Below are 21,315 nucleotides of genomic sequence, written 5' to 3' on the forward strand. Positions count from 1 at the left end.
CCTCTCTTCACAGTCATGGTGTACGTCATTGAATTGAAGAATAAAATGTAACGTAACTTGTAGATGGACGATGTCTTTCTGAATTCGTTTGATGTTGTTATTTTAGTAACAAAACACGCTTCGAAATGACTGAAATGATCTTTACAGTGTGCTAGTTTTTTAAGCAATTGCATTTTTTAGCCTGAAAAAAATCAAGGCTACAACGGGATTTGAACCCATGACGTTCGCGATACCAGTGCGTCGCTCTACAAACTGAGCTATGAAGCATTGATGCCTTGGGAGCAGGTCAATTGTGGGTTCTTATGTCCCGCATGTAGAGTAGATGACAAAGTGAATATATAAAGAAATGTATGTGAACTGCGGATAAATGATGAAATGAATGATTCCATCTGTTTCTCATTGTTTATCGTTTCCCACCAATTTTCTGTTCGAATTTTCCAAACTGGTACAGTTTTGAAACGTATAGCAATTCGTTCTCTTTTTTGTCCTGGCATAGGTCTTCGTTTGTTGCGTAACAGAAAAATACTGCCAATCAGACGCCTGCCAAGGAGAGGCCACCTTAGCTCATAGCTTAAAGAAGCCCGTCATCCCTCTGTTGTTTGAAGACATTTCCTGGCCTCCAGAAGGTCAGCTCGCCTTGATCTTTACCAAGCTTCTTTACATCAAGATAACCGAGAAACGTGGCACCATTCCTGATGCAGAGTTCCAGCAGCTTATGAGAAAAGTGGAAGAGCTTGTGAAACCCTGAGAATTGATCGGAATCTGCCTTAGAAGTGCCCCAGATGTAACCTGAATGGAATGATGATTGTTTAGTTTAGATGGTAGCAATCAACCATCGTGTGGGGTGTTTTAACGTAGTAATAACGTGATGTCGACATGTCGTTGATGTCACGCCGCAGCCGCCATAATAGATGTCTTAGAGTGATGGGTGTATCCCTCCCTTTGCAAGACTCCCCTTCAAGTAGATGTACAGTAGTAAAATGATTTTTTCTTTGGCATTTCACAGGGCCCAGAGCCTCAGTCAAATTTGTCCGCATTTCAAAATTTCTACCGTGCAAAGCGATCTTCTTAGCGATCTTGTAAGCGTACTTTATCTGTTTACAGATCATACCCTCATGTGACATCCGCAGACAGCAATGTTTGTGGGCGTTAAGAGGCGAGCATTGTCAGAATGCGATATCATCAGACAATCTCCAATGACGGCGCTCGATCACGTACGGTTACAAGTTCGCTTAAAAGACTTTGATAAGATACTCTAATAGAAGATCGTTTTGCACGGTAGAAATGTTGACTATGTTTTAGTGTCTTACTGTGATTCTTCTGTACAAATTTCTTTTATTTATTCCGCCTTTTATTTTAATTATTTTTATTTATTTTTTTTTTATTTTTTTGGCAGGGGGGGGGGGGTGTTGTAAAAAAGCTATATTTTATAAAGTTTAATTCAATTTATTGTATTTTAATAGCGGCCAGTTAGGCTTGATTTACAGAAATTTTCTAGGTTCAATGTATTTGTCCATTGTGATTTAACTATTATTTCTAATAGATTCTTAAACAAACAAATATTTGATATGAACTGTTTAAGTGAACACTAAGCAAGAACCTAAATACTTCTAAAATTAGATAAATCAGGGAGCCACTTTATATTACCTTACCAGTCAATAGTAAAATGAGTTTAAAAAGGGGAGAAATCTGACGATACAACAGTTTTCGCGATACAAGTACGGCTTACTATATATATGACATTACCAGAAGTAAACTTCTATAGTAGGAAACTATATTAGTCCTTCCAAATCATAAATAAAGTAATTGCAATATACTCTTTTTTGCGTAGGTAATAACTATATGTATTTTAATCCCTATATATGAAGCTACTCTACAGGTTCTAGAAACAATTTTTGTTAAAAAGATCTGATTGCTACAACAGTTACCGCGAGTTGTTAATAGAGGAGTCATAACAGTGTGAATGTTATTAGGTTAAAGAAGCAATTTAAGTGAGATTTAGTACATTTAAACTACAAATTAAATATATTTTAGATAAAACACCTTGATTGTTTCACTCATTTCTACCTCTATTATTTGGACCAGATAGTTCTTTAATCAAAGTGGACCTTGTTACGCCACAAAATGTAATAACTGACACAAAATGTAATAGTAACACAAAATGTAATAACTTTCGACGCAAAATGTAATAGTAACGCAAAATGTAATAACTTTCGACGCAAAACGTAATAACGTCGGTAACGCAAAATGTAACAACTTTTAACGCAAAATGTAATACATAAAAGTAACGCAAAACTTAATAGCGCAAAATGTAATAGTGTTTTGGTTGGTATATGTTTGTTCGAAACATTCATTTATTTTTTTTTTAATTATTATTTTTCATTAATCAAAACTATAACAAAATTCTCGATCGGTGATTGGTTATCAGCAGCCCGATTTGAGCACTAATAGGACAGTGTACGCGTCATGCTTGTAATTGGACAGTGTAATAGGACAGTTTACGCGTCATGCTTGTAATTGGACAGTGTAATAGGACAGTTTACGCGTCATGCCTGTGTAATTGGACAGTACGCGTCATTTTGCGCGCGCTGTTGTTGTGCATTTTGTTGAGTAAACTGTTATGTTTTTCAGTTTTTATAAAAACGTTAAACCATTTGACTAAAGGTTAGTTTGTTTCTCAAATTTTGCATAGTTTTGATTAATTGGTAACAGGACTTCGTGTCGTCCAATTCTGTCTGTAATCATACTCGTGATTAAACAAATCGGACTCCCGCTTCGCGGTCGTCCGATTTTGTTTATCACTCGTATGATTACAGACCGAATTGGACTCCACTCAGTCCTATTACCATTATTTAGATCATAATAGGCAACCATCAGAGACTTGCTCTAGGCAAGAGTTTCAATATCAAGGCACAATTGATAGCAAAATCTTAATAAATCTTAATTTACTGGAGAACCCGCAATTAAGAGCCCTGAAATAGTTTAAAGTTTCAGTTTAGATTTTCAAGTTACATTTTTCCTTCCTCAGAGTTGCAGTTAGATTTCGTTTGAAATAAGATTCTCATCAATTTAATATATATATGCATAATTCTTTTACCGATTTTTATTTAAAAAGGAGCTGACTCGCTTCTAGCGTAATATTGCAAGACGCTAAATTGGACAAAGTCGCTTGTTTGTTAGTACGTTAATTAGCGTGATAATATAACGGATAAAGAATTGAATGATATTTCATTGTTGCCATATAAAGTTAGCATATATACCATTACAAATCGTAGTTGTTGTACCTTAATTTCAAAATAAAGAAAGGCATGTGTTATTTGGAGGGCTTTTTTGTATGAAAAAATACTTTTCTACAGGAATTTAACGAGAGTTCACCTATTCACCCATTTTCCCCTGGAAAAATCAAAGTAGCCTTTTGGAAAAGCTCGTGGCGTCCGCCAGTTTAAAAAAATACAGATGTTCTGTCCCTTACCCACATGTTATTCCTTATATTTCGAACAAATATATACCAACCAAAACTTTATTACATTTTGCGTTACTTTTATGTATTACATTTTGCGTCGAAAGTTATTACATTTTGCGTTACTATTACATTTTGTGGCAAAAGTTATTACATTTTGTGTCAGTATTACATTTTGTGGCGTAACAGACCTCCATTTCTGTAGAAAAAGCTTCATTTCAACAGCCCAGCATGCAATCAACGATCTTCGATAAAGAAAGGCTAAAAAAAATAGATTGAACTCTTTCAGACTAAGCTTTTTCGGACTAAACTTTCCAAATTGGAATATAAAGAAAACTTGACAACTTTTGATTGGACCTGTCGCTTCAGTCCCAGAGCTGATCAGTGACTTATCCATCGTTTACCATGGTTATATTACCATATGCTATGTGACATCTTAAGCTATAAATAACTCAAGATGGTTTCCGTACTTTGATTTGTCGAAATTACTGACGTGAAGTCAATATACCATGTATTTCTATGGCTTATTGGTTAAATCACCCAAACCTTATAAATGTCGACTTCAAGACAAAAGCGAATGGCCTACAATCTCCACTCGTGTGCTTCCCGCAGCCCGCGTGGTTTATTAAATGGATGCGATAAAACCATAGAAATGGTATGCTGCTTAAAAAAACTTATGCGTGGCAGTATGGTAGCCTCATTGAAGTATATAGTGTACAGAACGTCCTGTGTAAAGCAGTTTATCTGGCGACTTGCCAGTAAAGCTGAGCACAACATTACAGGCTCGTTTGAGGGATGCCCTGCAGAAGCTCTGGAATGTCGTCAAAACTGTAGACAACTCTTGTGTGGCCTTCCTGGTCTCCTACAATAAACATTGGGGAATCTTGGTTATTCTCAGATGCGTGGAATACACCGTCTTCCTCCTCTTCTACTATCAGGTCATTCTCATCAAACTCTGATATTTCGATATCTGGAACATCCCGCTGATGGTCCATTTCTGAATCGGTATCTGCTTGTTCGATGTGCAAAGTGGGAATAGTGAATTGCTTGAGTGAATCTTTCCTTTGTTGATCGATGGAATAAGGAGGTGTTTCTTTGCCATCGACCTCATGGTAAATACGTGTTTCAGGTTCATTTTGCTGGGTCGGAGACTGCTGCCTGTGTGCACTTTGTTTCTTCTCCTCGTCTTTTGCTTGAAAGTTGTTACTGTGGGCAAACTTGTACATTGCTTGAGAATCGCATGCATCCGATGAAATGTCATTGCTGTTATCGTCGCGTCGTCTTATTGTCGTGCTTTTTCGAAATTCCTTTAGTTGTGGTAACGCAGGCATTACTGTTTTTCCTGGTCTCCTTTGAGGCAGGTCTTCTTTGGACGACCTAACAGCATGTTCCTTTTCATTCAGTCTACCAGAAGAGATGTCATCATCATCAGATATTGCATTTTCACATCTGTCCTCGATGGCACTTTCATCCGATTTGGATTGCATTTCCGCTGGGGATGGACCGATTAGGTGCAGCAGCTGCTCAGAAAGTCTCCTTAGACTAGGATCGCGCTTTTCTTTTGGTCGTTCGTCAATCTTTGGTGGAAAGGAACACAGGGATGCTCTTTTCTTTGGTGCCTCTGATTCTGCTTGCCTGAGCTTCATCAAAGACATATCCGTCAGCATTTGCAGTTGGTCTCTTTCGCGTTCCGCTTGTTGACGTTTTTGAGTCATTGTCGAGATCATTTCTTCCAGCCGCTCGATCTCAAACTGTGACTCTTCTAACCTGAATTGGAATTCTTCCTTTTCTTTCACAGCCTGTTCCAACGCCTCTCGGGTATCTTTCATTTCGTTCCTAGCAGCTTCACGATCGATTGCAAGTTGATCCCTGTGTTTCACAACGCCGTTCAGTTGTGTTTTTAAACTCTGTATAGTGCGATCACTGGTAGAAATGTACCGTTGGTACTTCTCTTCAAGTTGGTGGATGGAATCTCTTCGTTTTGGAGAAATCAATTCTGGTGCATCAAAGTCCTTTCCAACGGTTTTCAAGGCTGCAATGAGCTCGTCTCTTTCAAGGAGGGCGTCATCAAACATTGATTTCAGCTCGTGCATGTTTTTCTCACTTTCGTATTTGTAAAGAGTGTACTTCTCTTCTGTGAGTCGTTTTACTTCTTCCGCAAGATAACGCGCCTGTTCAGCCTCGGCGGCGCGATCGTTAGCCTCGTTCAATCGCATCAGGAACGTCTTCGTCATCAGTTCCACTTCTTTCAGACACTTTGTCTCTGCCTCCTGAACTTGGCTAACGATGGTGTCTTTTACAGCTTCGGCCCGTTTCTGTAACGCCTTGGCTTTCAGCGCCTCCAACTCTGCATTTTTAAGGCGTTGTCTGAGTTCTTCTTGATTATAAGATGTTGTTATGTCTGTGCTGTCCCAATCCATCGCTCCGTTGTCATCCTCGAAACGTTCCACCATACTCTGTTTGTTTTTCCTAGCCGCGGGTTTTGCAGGAGAAACTTCTTCCACCAGTGTCTGTGCATTTAGCGAACCTAACGGTAAGAAAAGAAATCAGACATATGCTACGATTTAGAAGTGGCCGTATGATACTCAGTGTGGGCTATATATAGAGAGAGTTGTCCACGATACCCAATTTACAATATAAAAACACTCTCCTTCTCAATAGTTCTGAGGTGGTAGACAACAAGAGGAACGACAACAATAGCAACTTATTTGTATCAAGAAAACACAATGATAAATTTGCTATTATTTTTCTTGGGAAAGGGCGGGTGATATGCAGTGTTGACTAGCTGCTTGTTTTTATAACCCTCCCTAGTCTACTATAGCTTAGTGGTCAAGCGTCCGACTGGGGTGTGGAAAAGGTCATACATTTTAGTCCTGTTAGGAGAAATCGAATTGCTTTTTGTGCATAGCATCTTTCACAAACTGCATTAAAACGTGCTAATTGTGTTTTACCAAGCTTTACATTTGCCATCACTTCTTTCTGTACACCTTTTAATGTTGCGAATACGTAACACGCGAATCATAACTACAGTGTAGCCCTACCTTCCAATGAATGCGAAGAACAACTTGGTGTCGATGATCCAACTTTATCGGAGACTTGGTTGCGAAGCTCTTGAAAGGTAGGACGAGCTTTGGGTTCCTGAAAAAAAGAAGTACCCTTTTAATATCGGGAAAGTGAAGATAATACGTTCTAGAATCTTTGTTCTACTTTAATCAGAAAAGCCTATTTGCAAAGATAAGGCAAAGTAGGTAGAAATAACAGCTGTTAGTTCAAATCCTTTGTCATTTGCAAGCATGAAGGGCAGTTGCTGACAGTCAAAGTGTCACGTGTGATTTATAATTGCTAAATGCCACAACGACATACGTTTGTATGTGATACACAAGCGTAGAGTATCATTGAGGTGTAGAAGAAGCCTCTGTAAGCAGATGGCCCCTGATTTTTAATGAAGTTTTGACATACCGTTTGCAAGCATGTTGTAATCTTGTCAACGAAACTGCCAACGTGGTCCAATGTGTCGTCCGTTGGCGTAAAGTGTAAAACCTACCAGGAGAAACAATAACATAATTGTTCTTTAAAATGTTGTTGGGACGGCCTGACAAACTACGAAAACAGCTGATGGGTGGACCAGCACAATCCACACACCGAGGCTAGAGGGACACCATCATAGCATGACTAAAACAAAAGAACAAAAAATAGGTCTTTTTTGTAATGTAGGTTAGGTTGTTAAAAAGGGTACTATCACACGTTATGCATGCACCCGTTTTTCATCTCTAATTGCAAGCGGACGTTTTTTAACCCTATTCCGACCGGGCTTTTTTTTTACCTTCTCTGAATCACAATGAAACTTATAGGATGTATTGTATGTCCAAACATCTTTCTTTTGGTATACGTCACGTAAGATGGTGACGTCACATCACAAGACAATTACATCATGATGTCAAAACCAGCCGCCATCTTGGATCCGCCATCTTGGATTTCAAAATTTTTCCAAAATGCCAGAAAACCACCCAAAATTACTGCAAAGTACTCAAAATCAATACAAATGCGCTTTAAACCCGTAAAAATGTAAAAATAGTTCCATTAAAGTTAATTTTTATTAACCGAAACAGGCAAAATTACAAATTTGGGAAAACATGCTTGTCAAAATGCCGTTGCCATGGCGATGTCAAGTTCCTGACACATCATCCAACCCTACCAAATTATTGCCAGATAAATTTTAGGAAAACTCAAAAAGTTTGGCAGCGTTGGGTTGAAACTTAAAAAAGTTATAAGAGTTCAAAGTCACCGCGGGCCTCAAAAGCCCCCCCCCCCCCACCCCTTGGTCTGAATAAGGTTAAACTCCACCCTTGCATCTTTGAAAACTAGCTTAAAACCAAACACACTTAATACCTCTCCCTTCAGTTAATATCATTATCTTGGTGTTCAATTTCATGCATAAGCGAAGATAAAAAGTGAACATTTTTTGCACCGTTTTAACCAAAAAGATGCAGCAAAATCCCCATGATAATGTTCCTTTAGGTGCCGGCTTAGCTTATTTACCACTTGGCTTAAAAAGAAGATTATTAAATGTCCATAGCAGACAACCAAATAGCACATTCAATATACCTGTTGTAAAGTTGTGATAGGTTGTTGGCCCACAGTAGCAACAGCATAAATAAATAAACCTGCAAGATGTCGAGTTGAGTCAACATTTTAGTCCTACAATCTTACAATAATGTCAAATAGTATGTTTTTTTGTCTGTTCTGTAAGAAGATACTATAAAGCCTCCCCCTAAGAAATGTTTTGTTGTTGTTGCTGTTGTTTTGTAAATTGCACTTTACTGATTTCTTAATTCGAAACCGCTGTCACCTCCAGAGGTGAAAGTATACCATTACGAAAAATGACAATTTTGAAGTAAATTACATTCCCCAAAAGTAATTGTTGAAGATGCAGCATGAAAGCTTACCGTACGCCCAAACGTCGGACGGAAACGTTCCTGCGCACTGCATAAGTTCAGGAGCTGGAATAGGAACTTTGTTGTTATAAACGTCATCGGATAGTGGTCTTTTACACCAAGGAGATCTGTATAACATCATGCCAAAAAATGAAGCGCTAAGTTAAATTAGTTTTTTTTTTTTTTTTTCTGACAATACCTTAGACATTTTCGTCTTTTGTACACTATCACAATCACCAGTATTGTTTACAAATAACTTTAAGTAAACCTTTTTTAGGAATTTCACCAGTGAACAACCTGCGATTTCTACGACGTCAAAATACTTTTACATGTCCATACTAAACGTAATATCTTTTAGTGAGTAACTTTATAAAAGTTTTTTTTATACATATTTTTTTGTCTAATTGCTCTCTCCTCCTTCAGTGGGGGAGGACGGGAAAGGCGAAAACACGAAAAATGAAATTTCCTTTCTTCCCAGGCTCCACGTGCTTACTTTTTACCTCTCCCCAAACTCGTACGAAAAAAAAAAATAAGAAAAGGCCCCTGCGGAGGAGAGAGGTCTAATTGACAAAATAGGTATACATTTTTTTTGAAAAACTGTCGAAAGGGTTTTGTTTAGTCGATATGTTGACATTCTATCAAAAAAGAACTTCAGCCAAGTAGTTTTAAAGGTATTAGCCTCAAAACGTCTAGATAGGACATGTTTAGACCTCTTTCGGCGTTGACGTGGTATAGACCGTTTTGCTTTACAGGTTTGCATTTTTTATCAGCAACATCGGGCCAGCTGTAAAAGAATGCCAAGAAAGGACAGGATGACCTAATTTGGTCACAGTGATTCGATTTTTGACAAAAATGGGTAGTTCACACGGAAGGGACTTCAGTGGTCCCGGGGACTAGACGCAGGGACTTGTCTCCTCGCGTGTGCAGTTTGAGCCACCTTACTGGTATATATTCTATTTTCTTCGTGATGTTATGAATCTCACCTTGCACAATGGAAACCCGATATCTTTATAATTCCTTTGTCGCCAACAAGGCAGTTCTTGGGCACCTAAACAAAAGCAATATTTCATATTAGTTTTAAAAAGTAGTTTCAAGGGATATGATTGAGTACCATTTCGCTATGGTTACAAGATGGCGGATGCTCCTTTTGCATGCCGTCTTCTAGATCGATAGATAAGAAGTGCAGATACCTGTATTGTAAAGCAGAACCTAAATCAAAAGGCTGATAGGGAAACCTATCACCAAAACAGCAGCGTATTTTGTATATTTCAACAAACACAACTTTTTGAACTTACTAATTCTCCGTGCACTACCCGACAGTCGTGGAGATATACCATGCCATTGATCACGTGATTCATGATATTTCCTAATTCAGTGGGGTAGGACTGGAGCATAGATGAGTTTCTCGTCAGGTATTCTGACAGGTCGCCTGTAAGTGAGAAGAAGCTCATTAGTGGATTGAAAAAACCTATTTTGGTTGTAAAGAATCAAAAGGTGGTTTGAATAAATATTAGAGAGGTTAAGCATGACGTTTACGGCAAACAGCAAACGGCAAAAATGAAGCTTTTGCCGTCTCTCTTCAGTTGAATGTACAGTAGAGTGAAATTATTTGTATGTGCAATGAATAGTAGGAGACGTTATTCCATTTTTGTGTGCTTTATTTACGGATTAGAAGAAAAGAACTCAAAATCAGAAGTTATCTTTGCCGTTTGCCGTCTGCCATTAACAGAGACTTAGAGAGATTAAGATGTTTATTTTCGGACGGAATTCAACTCTGCCTCTGCCGTTTGGCGTTCGTAGCGGAAATGAGTAGTTTTGCGTTTGTCAAACATGGAATTTTTGCACCATTTTTGTGAGGGATTAATTTAGAATTTGAAAAAAGGTAACAAAATGAAAAGCAAGCTCACGTTTGCCGTTTGCCGTATAACGTCATGCTTAATCTCTCTATTAAGCATGACGTTATGGCAACGGCGACTCTTTCATTTTTTTATCTTTTAATCGAATTCTAAAATCAATCCGTCATAATAGTGAAAAAATCCCAAAATTACGACAAATACAAAACTTCTCATTTCCGCGTACCAACGCCAAACGGCAGACAGAGAAGTTATTTTGCCGCGCGGGAAAATAAACGTCATGCTTAATCTCTCTAACGTCATGCTTAACCTCTCTATTGACAGAAAATGAACTTGAGACTGGGAGGTCACTAGTCCATGCTGAGAGCCTTCACATTTCATACAGTGGGTCTCTTTATCCAATATTGTGTTGGTTATGCCTCCTACTCGCAAGTGACCTATATTCATTCGATTACTATAGAACAACGAGACCGAGTAAAAGTATCACTACTATCCCTGAATTTGATACTTGTCCGACGAAGGTTCTCGATCATCATTGTATCAGGTCCCCCAACATATTCCTGGTGCCCTTTTGGAGACCTAAAGCGACCACGCCCGAGTTTAAATGGTGTTGCTAGTAATGGTAAACCAGTTTTCTTATACACCAAATTGAAGAAACGTTGGCCCTGTGAAAAGCATTAGCCATGAACGATAAGACCGAATGGGCTTCTGGGTGGACAGAATTGGTAACCTTAGAAATATTCCATTTATTGGTAATCAAGATATTTCCTTTTTTAAGTGCCTATAGAGCATGATTTATGCAACTTGTCTTTTTATAATGTTTATTCTGTCCGAGACGAAGATTATTTCTTCCGATTACCCAGTAAACATTTGGGTCGCATTGTTCATGGTTTATGCTTTTTTGGTCAACGTTTCTTCAATCAGGTGTAGAGAATATGATAAAACACTGACATCCTGGTAGAGTGAAAAGTCCTCCCTGTGGGAATATATTTAGTAGTGACGAAAACGAAAGGGGTCCTAAGGAATCTTTTACTTATTTTTAGGATCCCCAAAGCAGTAGATAATTATAAACAAAAGATATTACCATTTGACAGATTTTCTTGAACCATAAAATTGCGAGGTCCTTTGATACCGACCCCATGTAGCCTCACTACATTGTCGTGATTAAGTATCCTGCGGAAGAAACAGAAATGGAGAATTGAAAAGTCTCTAGCATAAAACTGTTATCATGAGTAGTTACTTTTTCCATTGCTTTGTGGTATTATTGCACCTAACAACTGTTTTTAAATCCGAAACGGCCATTATACTCACATTAGTAACCTTGACTGGTTAATGAACTTTTCCTTTAAGATATCAGAACTTCCCTCTGGTAGAGCATGTATTAATGCGTCTTTGTTGTGGAACTTGCCGAAGTTCACACTCTGAAGAGAAAAGTCATTTTCTGTAATTTAGGACTCGACATTCTTATTTTAGCAAGTGTACTGTACGTAAGCTAGATCAAAGAGATTTAGGACCCATGACTCATCAAACTTCTAGTCTTCTCTGAGCTTGCGGACTGTAATCAACAAACTTAAATAGACTTGCTATACCCACGTGCCGTGAACCATGCGTAAGGCCTTCGAAGGCCAAAAACACCTCCCCCCCCCCCCCCCCCCGTCTTCAGTATACTGCTTTTGTCTTTAATTTGCCAATGTCTGTATACAGGATATAATTAAGTGAATGGTAAATACCGATAACGACATAAAAAGCAATTCCACCAACTTCACCCATTCCGGCTACTCTGAACTTCTTACCCACGGAAGATTCACGTCACTCTCTTCCCTTGCTTCAACCTCTCCCCAGTCCACCTTCCAGATCTCTAAAATAACAGTATTTGGGTTACTATTACTTAGTACAAAGCTAAAATGCTGACATGAACCGAAAGCCGCTCAGAAAGCATCAGAGAAAAGAGTTCAACTTGCATTTGACAGTAGACACCGTGATTCGTCAATATAGTAATTTAATTTAAGCAAGTTTGAATTGAAAATGTGAAATATTCAAAATGTTGTTTTAAATGTCACAATTATTGGACTCGCTGCATACGTTACTTAGAACTGTCCAACGCTTCTGTTTATGATGTGACACAAACTTTGGCGTAAATATATATATATATCTCTATCACCCTCGACCTCAGCCGATATTATTGCTTTATATGAAGGTAACTACGTATATACGCAGTGGCGGATATAGGGGGGGGGGGGGGACCTTATTTTCTGGAGAAATAGAGGCCCGAAGGACCGAGAAAAATTATTTTCAAAAGCGGGGCCCCTCCTTGTTCGGGAGACTGGATGATCGGGCCCCACACTTAGCTAAAGTTCTGGATCCGCTACTGATATGTATTGTTCAAAAAGTTGTCAAGATTATTGTATTGGGAAATAAAAGTTGTTTACAATCAAGCGTTACCAGTAGTATTGCAAAAGTCGCCTTTACAAACGCGTCACCGGTTTTTGAGATGCGGTGGAAAAGAGATCACCCTCTGTGCCCTATTACCCAATAATATTGACCACTCTCCTTTAGCAGTACTTACCATCGGCATTCTTGATGGTCGGATACTTTTCCAGAGTTATCCCTAGAGCTGCAGTAAAACAAGACGTTCACCAACATCATTTATTAGCCACTTTAGAGTTTGCAATGCTTGTTGATTATTGTCGACTTCAAAACGAAGCATGTTAAGGATGGATAGAGAATCTTCGAAGTTGTGAAAAAATATGAAGTTGGGAAGAAAAAAAGACAAAAATCTGGTCCGCTCCCTTTTTCGTGACATTTCCATGAAATTTCATAGCTGGTAAAGCATCGACTGGTTGCGCGCAACATTATTTATACAGTAAGATACGCGGTTGGTTGTTAGCTACGAAGATTGCCTTATTCTCATTACAAAACAAATATCCGACCAGTTACGAGCTGTGGGTAATTTACCATTGTTTTAAATCATTAACTGGCACGGTCGTTTTCATCTTACTTGGGTGTTGTTTGCATTGGTCCAACAGTTGTTGTACACTATCAAACTGTAAAAAGTTCGCATAGGACACTGCGTCAGACTCGTCCTTAATACGATACTTCTGAGTTGTCTCATCGAGAAGGACCTCTATGTGCTTCACTGTTCTGTCGGTTCTGTAACGCAATTGATAAAATAAAAATTATTCCACTGGCATAGAAAGCGAAGACAATTCACGAAAAGAGAGCCAAAGGAGTACATGACCCTACAAGCATTGTGCTTAAAACTTTTATCGTGTATAAATAAAGGGTGATGATGATGATGATGATGATGATGATGATGATGATGGGACTATTATAGATAAGATATGACATTTAAAAGGTGAAAAACTGTTAGCTACCCTAACCGCAGTACAGTAGGACAAATATTGTGTTAACACGGACCTGACGTTTCTGTTTTCTTTTTCTGATCCAAGTGAAAGGTGCATGTGGAATCATTACCTTTCGCAGATACAAATTAAAACGATTTCTGATTCCACAATTTAAGTGTCAAACGGAGAGCTTTCCTAGACTTGAGGTACAAAAATTATTCCTTCCTTATCCAAACTGTTACACTATAAAATAATTATCAGGTACACAGGAAAATACCACCAACCTAAAAGATAGAATGGTCCGTGTCCCCAGTCCACTGGTTCTTAAGATGAAACATCCTGGAACCTAGCCAACAAAACAGCCAAGTATGAAAAGTATATTCGTTACAACATTAACAACAAGAAAAAATTGCACGAACAGGTGTATTCCTGGTATTCGTTAGTACACCATGCTGACGTGTGTTCTATTGCAAATCCGTGCGTCGGATCGGATTGCAGTTTCATGGTTAACTATTCGCTGATATACCGCGATCACGCGCAAGTTGTCCTAATTACTTATGATTTCTGGCTCAAAAAATCTAACATTTATTGTAGCTGTGTGATTGCTAGAATTTAGATTTTCTACTTCAACATTGAAACTACTCGCCCTCGTTTTCTATAACTGGACGTAAGTTGTAAATATCCCTCTTCTACGGACAGACAAACAGTTGAAGCTCTTCCGCGCCTTGTTAACTTCTTTGTACGTAGAAAAAGTAGACGTCAATTGCCTTCTTGTTAAATTAATTGTTTTTATATTTTGTTCATAATTTTACCCCATGATCTGTAAGAAGACGTTATAATTAGCTTCAATTATAAATCCTAAAGGGGGCAAAGTTTACTATCATTCGTTACTTCACACTACTGTACCTGGTCTCGCAGAATCGCTGTTGTGATAGAAGTGGGAATCTCGTCAAAAAACCATCTGTGCAGTGGATAAAAAAAGATTGCAAGATTACTCCAATACATGTTAAAAATATACAATGTTTAATCGTAAACGATAGCGAGTCATTCGATTTCCACGCTTTCTTGTTATTTGTTACGCTAACTGTGACGTTATCTAGTGGTCTATAATAGTTGGGAGTGAGATACAAGAAGACAGAAATGATAATAATAATGATAATGATAATCAATTTATATAGCGCATTTTTCATATGTAATGTTCAAATGCGCTGTACGCATACTTTAATTTACTACACAAAGGCCAGACCACAACACCGGGAACTTCGTGCCCTACTCTTTGCGAATAGTGTGTGGGTTCTTTAACGTCCCCTAGCTGTTATAAGACTGAGGATACAGGAGACGGGACCTACGGTTTATTGTCCTTTTCCGAGAAGACTAGAATGTCTAACCATTTGCAGATGTAATTACAAAGGCAGCACATTCTCCTCAGTTATTTTAAGACCCTGAGTGTTGGTCCGGTCTGGGGTTCGAACCCACGACCTCCCGCACAGCAGTCCGGCGCTCTACCAACTGAGCTAACCAGGCGGCGGCTAACCAGAAGGGCTTCAAATGAAGCAAGAAGCTATGCAATTTTACAACATGAAGCTTTCTTCTCTGCAAACGTTCTTCTCTGCCTTTAACAGAAACAAAACTAAGATTTTGTTTTGTTGCTTTTTCGAAGCAGCTGAACAAACAATAAATTTCCAATCATTTATTCTGTTCCAAACCCTTCAGCTGAGGTTGAGAGTGAGTCAATAAGACCTGTAAAGCAAAATCGTCCACTTACGGTTCTTCCTCGAGATCTTTGAGCTTCACAAGATCTTTTGGAATGTATCCATAGCCACTTGTCCTAGAAAGATAAGTCATGGAATGTTGTTGTTGTTGCTGTTTTCTTGTCGTTTAGAAATAGTAGAGACGAAAATGGATGCGGACGACCTTTCCTGCTTTTTAAATAATACCGACTTTGCAAACATCTTTAAAGCTTAGCCATTCTGAAACTTTAATTTATTAATGTTTCCTACTCTGTTAAGCCCTTCCCCAGCCTTCCCCAGATGATTAATCGTGACAGGTTTTGAACAAGAGAAAAAGCACGATATGACATAACTTTGCGCTTTTAAAGTCGTCCATCCATTACACGAACTCTTTATCGAGACTTTTTTTTGCAAAATTGTGTAACCAAACAGCTCCAGCATGTACAGAGACTAACAATTCTACTTCTATTTTTTTCTTTTATTTATTCCCTAGCTTATATGAGATTTGAAATAAAATAAGTTTCTCTTCCCTTTCCCATATCCTCCCCCGCGTTTCATTTCTCTAATAAGGTTCCCTCTCTTCTTGGCCGTCTCATTTTCGAGTGGCTACCCAATAGACAATATTCGTATTCTCGGTATTGGACTGGAACTAGCTTGCAATGGAGGCTCATGCGGGGGAATATCATAAAAAAACAGCTTCATGCCATTTGCATTTGAAAAGATTACCCGCATTAGCCTCCATTGCAAGCTAGTTCCAGTCCAATACCGAGAATACGAATAAGGCCTATTACGACCGAGGTGGGGACTGGCCGACTGGCCGACAAGTGAGAGTCGCTCACGATGTGGTTGAAAATGCTTTCCATTCCATGCTACCAGAGGCATCAGAGACAGTTAAGTGATCACCCTAAAATGAATTAAAAGAAGAAATAAATAAACAAACTATCGAACAAATTATTTAATTAATTGATTAATCAATCGATCAATTAATTAATTATTGTTGTTAAGTATGTTTCATTTGGGGAAATCCTGGCGGCATTCTTACTTTAATCATGTACAAATTTTGTTAGTAAACGACAGAATGATTATATGAAAGAACTATTGTTGTTAATTCTTACTGTATTGAAAGGAAGACTTCCAGGCATGTCAGAATAATGCGACTCTCTGGCAACCACACCAAAGCCATGAAAAGCGATTGCAAGTGATAACTAGCGGGGATAAAAATAGTCAACAAAATGATATTGAGTAATAAAATTGAGTAACAAATTATTTCACCTTAAATCGAAAATTAGTTATTGTATTTCACATGCACATCAAAGCAAATTCAGTACACATCATGCAGTACAGTTAAATTGCTAAAATAATAATCTTTATTGGGGTTTATATAATAACCTGAATTCTACGCGCATTTTGATTGGTTCTTACTTATGATCTATTAGAGTACAGACGCATATATGACGTCACGTAGTGGTGTGACTCGCGCGCGTGATCAGAGTTCATAGTCCAAATCAGAGTTTTATTATATAAAACAAATAGATTCAATTTTGCCGTGGGTCCTTTCAGTTATAGATCACAGAAGACGTCAAAATGTGGTAAGAACAACAGTGATCCACTCGCCTAGCGGCTCGTGGGCCACTTTTTTTGTTCTTACCACATTTGGTGGTACCACATCTGTGATCTATAACTGAACAGACGCACGGCAAAATGGAATCTATTTGTTAAATACAGCTAATTTTGTATTTGGGAGGGCCACAGGTTTGTTAGCTTTGCTATTTAGTGTTACCCTCATTTTAAATAAAGTCTTTATTATTATTATTATTATTATTACCTTTTGCCTCTTGACGTCTGGAATTCCTAAGTAATAAATGAAAAAAAAAGTGTCTTTACTCAGCATATAGTCTGCGCAGCTGGTGGTTTTTTGGGGGTTAACGCACGCAAGAGCAAGCGGCAAACCCGCGACAACTAGTGGCGAAGCCGCGAGGAGCCTAGGGAGAAGAAAGCCTTCTTCTCCGTAGGCCCCTCGCAGCTTCGCAGCATTCTCTCGCGCGCGTTAACCCCAACAAAACTGCCAGCTACGCAGGCTATTCAGCATAATATATTTATTTTCTTAGCTGATTGCTAGATCTTGAGGGACATTGATATGCTTCCTAATAGCGGTAATTTCAAAGAATTTTTTTTACGAGAATAGTAATTCATATCATAATGGAGCGGTTGAAACGTTCGCCTTGTTTCTTTGATTCGAAATATAATATCTTGATTTTAAACTGAAAAAAGGAAGCAGTTAGTCGATACATTCCATATTTTGTTAACTGGTGCCCAAGAGAAACTGGTTACAAAAAATAGTGAAATGTTGTGAGGATATTTGAAAGAGTTTTTGTTCAAATATATGATCAGTTCTTAGATATAGTTTGAACTCAAATAAAGGTGTTTTTGGTTGTTGTTTTCATTATCGCTGTTGATTTGTTGTTAATCGTTTGTTGTTGTTATTGTTATTGTTGTTGTGGTTGCTGTCGGTTGCCACTTTTACTGTTGCCACGGCTGTCACTGTTGTTGTTGTTGTTGTTGTTGTTGTTGTTTCTGTATTCAGTGCATGTGTTCTTGCCAATTTCGCCCGGACGGGTAATAGTGGTCTGGGAAAGAGCCTGTAGAAACTGCTCGGAAAAACAAAATCATCACCTACCATAAATTGTACTCGGCTTGCATCCTGTAGAGCTTCTAAACGTCGCAGCTTTGCAGCACGACCATCCTTTGCCCGTAAAACGACCCGAGTGGTACTGGGTCAGACTCACTGGGTTGTCCAGAAAGGCTAGAAAAAGTACACATTTTGGGTAAGAAAGACGAATAATTAAGATTCGTATCGGAAACGAAGGTATTGCTCGAATGAACTGACGTCCCTCTTTCGCGTGCTCTCTGTTCATTCCTGTGACAGAGATTCCATGACGTAGCTGCAGTGACTCTGATTGGCTGTTGCTCAGCTACGAATTTTCGCGCACTGGGAACAACCAATCACAGTCAGTGAACTTGAACTTCGTCATCAGCTTGAAATTTTTGGATTGAATATAAATTTCACGCGACTTTTTAATTTCGCGAGCTGGAAACAAAATCGATGTAGAGATTAACAAAAAGTGGTTACAAGCCATTGAAGAGATATAATTATTTTGTCTACCTATCATTTTCCACTATACAGATAAAAATATCAATAATTTAGGTTTTTTTTTTTTTTACTTTTACCTAGTCGTAATGAAGACAACCACGACTCAAACTCGTCCACGTCATAAGCCGACAGATAAAGAGTTCGAGTGTTTGAATTGTCCTTCTTGGTGCGGCAGTGATATGTCACCTACAAAGAAAAGTCGAGAAATGATTAACAAGTAATCTAATCTCATTATTTGTAGCTACTGTCATCCTATGCCTTTTAAAACTTTGAAGTGAAAACGGCAACATTTTCAATTGGAAGTTTCAGGGTCAGTTTCCTTCTTTTCCAGGCAAATTTTACTCCTTTCATTATTTAAGGCAAGATGGTGGGAGATTGGTGTTGTAGAAGCCATTGTTAGTTTCAGCAGTTGTGTTTTGTGTTAATTCTCTCTTGGTTTTGAGCATTGTTCATTGTCTTTTGAATTTGTTTTGGTTTTTCGTTGCCTCTGATCACAACACCGAGAAGTTGAACAACGTCAAGAAACAGAGATTAAGAGAGATGATAGGGGATCCTCGCTGCCGTTTGCTGCAATGCAATGGTTTTGAAGCTGAGGACTTGAAGCGACTGACGATTCAGGCTACTCACAATAAATAATGTTTTGATATGTTTAAACTAAAAACAACTCGTGCAACTTTCTCGACTTATCAGAAATAAAACCAAACCAATTGTAATCTGCTCACACACGTTTTCCCGCGCTTCGTGCCGCCTATATGTCTTTGCTTTGACTTTTGATTGGTTAGCTGGATTGTCTGTATCTTTTTTGGTTGGAAAGAGTGTTTGACTTTGGTTTTACGACACTCGTTTGAAAATCGCTCTAAGTCCATGTCCCAAATTGCTGTTTTCATTTTTTTCCTATTACGATTGCAATAGAAAAGTCTCTCCCGGAAGACAAGAGCCTGCCGGAAAAATTAATCACTAAGTTTAGTAATGCCTAGCCATAGCAAATGCGGATCACTTTCGACACCCAAGTAAAAATCGAATGTAACACTAAGTTCTTAAAACTATGGCGAAAAGAAAAATCTAGTGACCATGCGGTATTGACATTTGGACAAACTGTAGGGACTGAAAAGATTAAAGTAGAGGAATGAAGTTTACCAAACCTGAAAACAGAGAGCCTGGCTGAACGCGTCGTCATCTACTTCCTCCACAGATTGGATGTTAAATAGTTCAATGAAAAATTCCGGTTTATCTCCTTTTGTCTGTGTCAATTAAAGGCAAAATAACTGTTACAGAAGATAGAAAAGGAAAAAGCTAATGAGCTGCAGAAATATTTGAAAAGTTGGAGTTGGCGGTTTTTCGCAAGCTTAATTTACTTACGTACGAAAAAACCCCTCAAAACTCGCCGACAAAGATTGCGCGGGCAATGAAAACTGAAGACAACGAAGGGCCGTTTATTTGCTCTACACGAGCGTTTGAAGCAAAATGCCAAAAGGGTGCTTCCCTGGAGTTATTTTACGTTTTGTGAAACCAGAGGGGATCGGAGGGGTGCGCGACTTGAACTGAGAAGAACTGGGAAGAGTCTCTCCCCAGGCCTTTACGATCATTTGTTTTACAAACTTTGTACATCGTAATCCTCTTGTTGATTCGCACCTAATTACGCATAAAAAATCTCTTATGCAAGCCTACGCATTATGTTATGGGATAATCATAACAACAAGAAAATTAGAAGTAAACATTTCGCTTATCTCAGAAGAATGTGTGTAGAACTACTGTAAATTTATACAGGGTGTTGTAGATTTATATACTTATCGCGAGCTCAGAGTTAAATTAACTCGATACAACTATTGTCTTGTCAGACTGTTTTTCTTGCGTTTTTGCCGGTGTGGTTCTTCCCGGCGGGTGATTAATTTGCCTTGTTGCGAAAAAGTAACTAACAGTCCTTTGACAGACTGAGCGTTAATTTTCATGAGTAAAACACGGAATATGGTTGAGAATATTATATTTTGTTCCGGCGTTAGTTGTCAGAAATGAACGCGTAAGGGATCAGAACTCTTGTTGCCAATTGTTGTTAACGCGTTGCTCGCATATTGCGCAATAAGAAGCCGATTCGCCTTAAAAGATTTGTGTCATATTTATGATCCCTCAGGAAACCTAAAGCGAGCACGTGGATATAGTTCTTGAATTGCTTCGCTATAGCTATTTGCTTGAACTAAGTCCCAACACAGAAACCTACTTAAGGCAGACACAGATCGGCTTATCCCTTAACATTAACTTATATCTAACAGTACGTGAGTACTAGCAAGCCGTTTTCTATAATAATGATACAGCTATTGCTATTAAAAACTCACCCATTGTGCCGAGCTGTGGTAATATTCAAACGAACCATCGGTCAAAACTCCGAAAACTCCCTCGAACAGTGACTTGGCAAGGAAGCTGCGTCTCTTGGTTTTCCGCACCAGAATATTCCCGCAGAACTTGGCTGTTTCTTTCATGGATTCCATTAGATCAGAAAGATTTGTTGCGACCGTAAATTACTTGAGCAAACTCATTGCTCGCCACTTTACATATTGGAAATAGTGAGTCTTGTTTGTTTTACGAGTTTTTGTCGTACTGAAAATTCCTTCACCTCTAAAGTTTTACGGCGGCACAAAGTAACAGCAGAACTAAGCAATATACACGCGAAATGAGGTACTGTTAATAATTTTCCGTTTCAGTTCGAAATTTTCTCCCAACTGTCCACCAACTTTCAGTATTAAAGTTTGTTGTACGTGTCTCGCCCGCCCACTGATTAGCTCGTATATAGCTTCTAATTTATTAGATATACGTTTTTACACTCTCAGTAAATTGACACATGCCATGCA

At 38.6% G+C, this 21,315-nt stretch overlaps 2 protein-coding genes across 3 annotated transcripts in view; one reads left to right on the forward strand and one right to left on the reverse strand.

Annotated features, from left to right (window-relative positions):
* Positions 1 to 1,969, forward strand: part of LOC144655583 (uncharacterized) — a 39,795-nt gene extending 37,826 nt beyond the window's left edge. For both annotated transcript variants that reach the window (XM_078515866.1, XM_078515867.1), the window contains one exon: positions 497 to 1,969. In XM_078515866.1, the coding sequence (XP_078371992.1) occupies positions 497 to 748 (252 nt within the window). In that variant the 3' untranslated portion in view covers positions 749 to 1,969. The remainder of the gene's footprint in view (positions 1 to 496) is intronic.
* Positions 1,426 to 21,268, reverse strand: LOC144655587 (uncharacterized). Its single transcript, XM_078515871.1, has 23 exons — positions 20,803 to 21,268; positions 19,615 to 19,713; positions 18,550 to 18,658; positions 17,999 to 18,124; positions 17,147 to 17,172; positions 16,437 to 16,526; positions 16,161 to 16,225; positions 15,357 to 15,419; positions 14,498 to 14,552; positions 13,876 to 13,937; positions 13,246 to 13,397; positions 12,814 to 12,861; positions 12,041 to 12,105; positions 11,559 to 11,668; positions 11,332 to 11,420; positions 9,690 to 9,823; positions 9,378 to 9,442; positions 8,407 to 8,522; positions 8,066 to 8,124; positions 6,920 to 7,000; positions 6,502 to 6,598; positions 3,652 to 5,987; positions 1,426 to 2,108 (listed from the first exon to the last, which is right to left on the reverse strand). Exons 1-22 carry the CDS (start codon positions 20,953 to 20,955, stop codon positions 4,237 to 4,239), a joined length of 3,615 nt encoding a protein of 1,204 aa, XP_078371997.1. The 5' UTR covers positions 20,956 to 21,268; the 3' UTR covers positions 1,426 to 2,108; positions 3,652 to 4,236.
* Between the last annotated feature and the right edge of the window lie 47 nt (positions 21,269 to 21,315).

Source organism: Oculina patagonica, chromosome 5, assembly GCF_052425735.1.
Source record: "Oculina patagonica isolate OP01 chromosome 5, crgOcupat, whole genome shotgun sequence".
Taxonomy (NCBI): Eukaryota; Metazoa; Cnidaria; class Anthozoa; order Scleractinia; family Oculinidae; genus Oculina; species Oculina patagonica.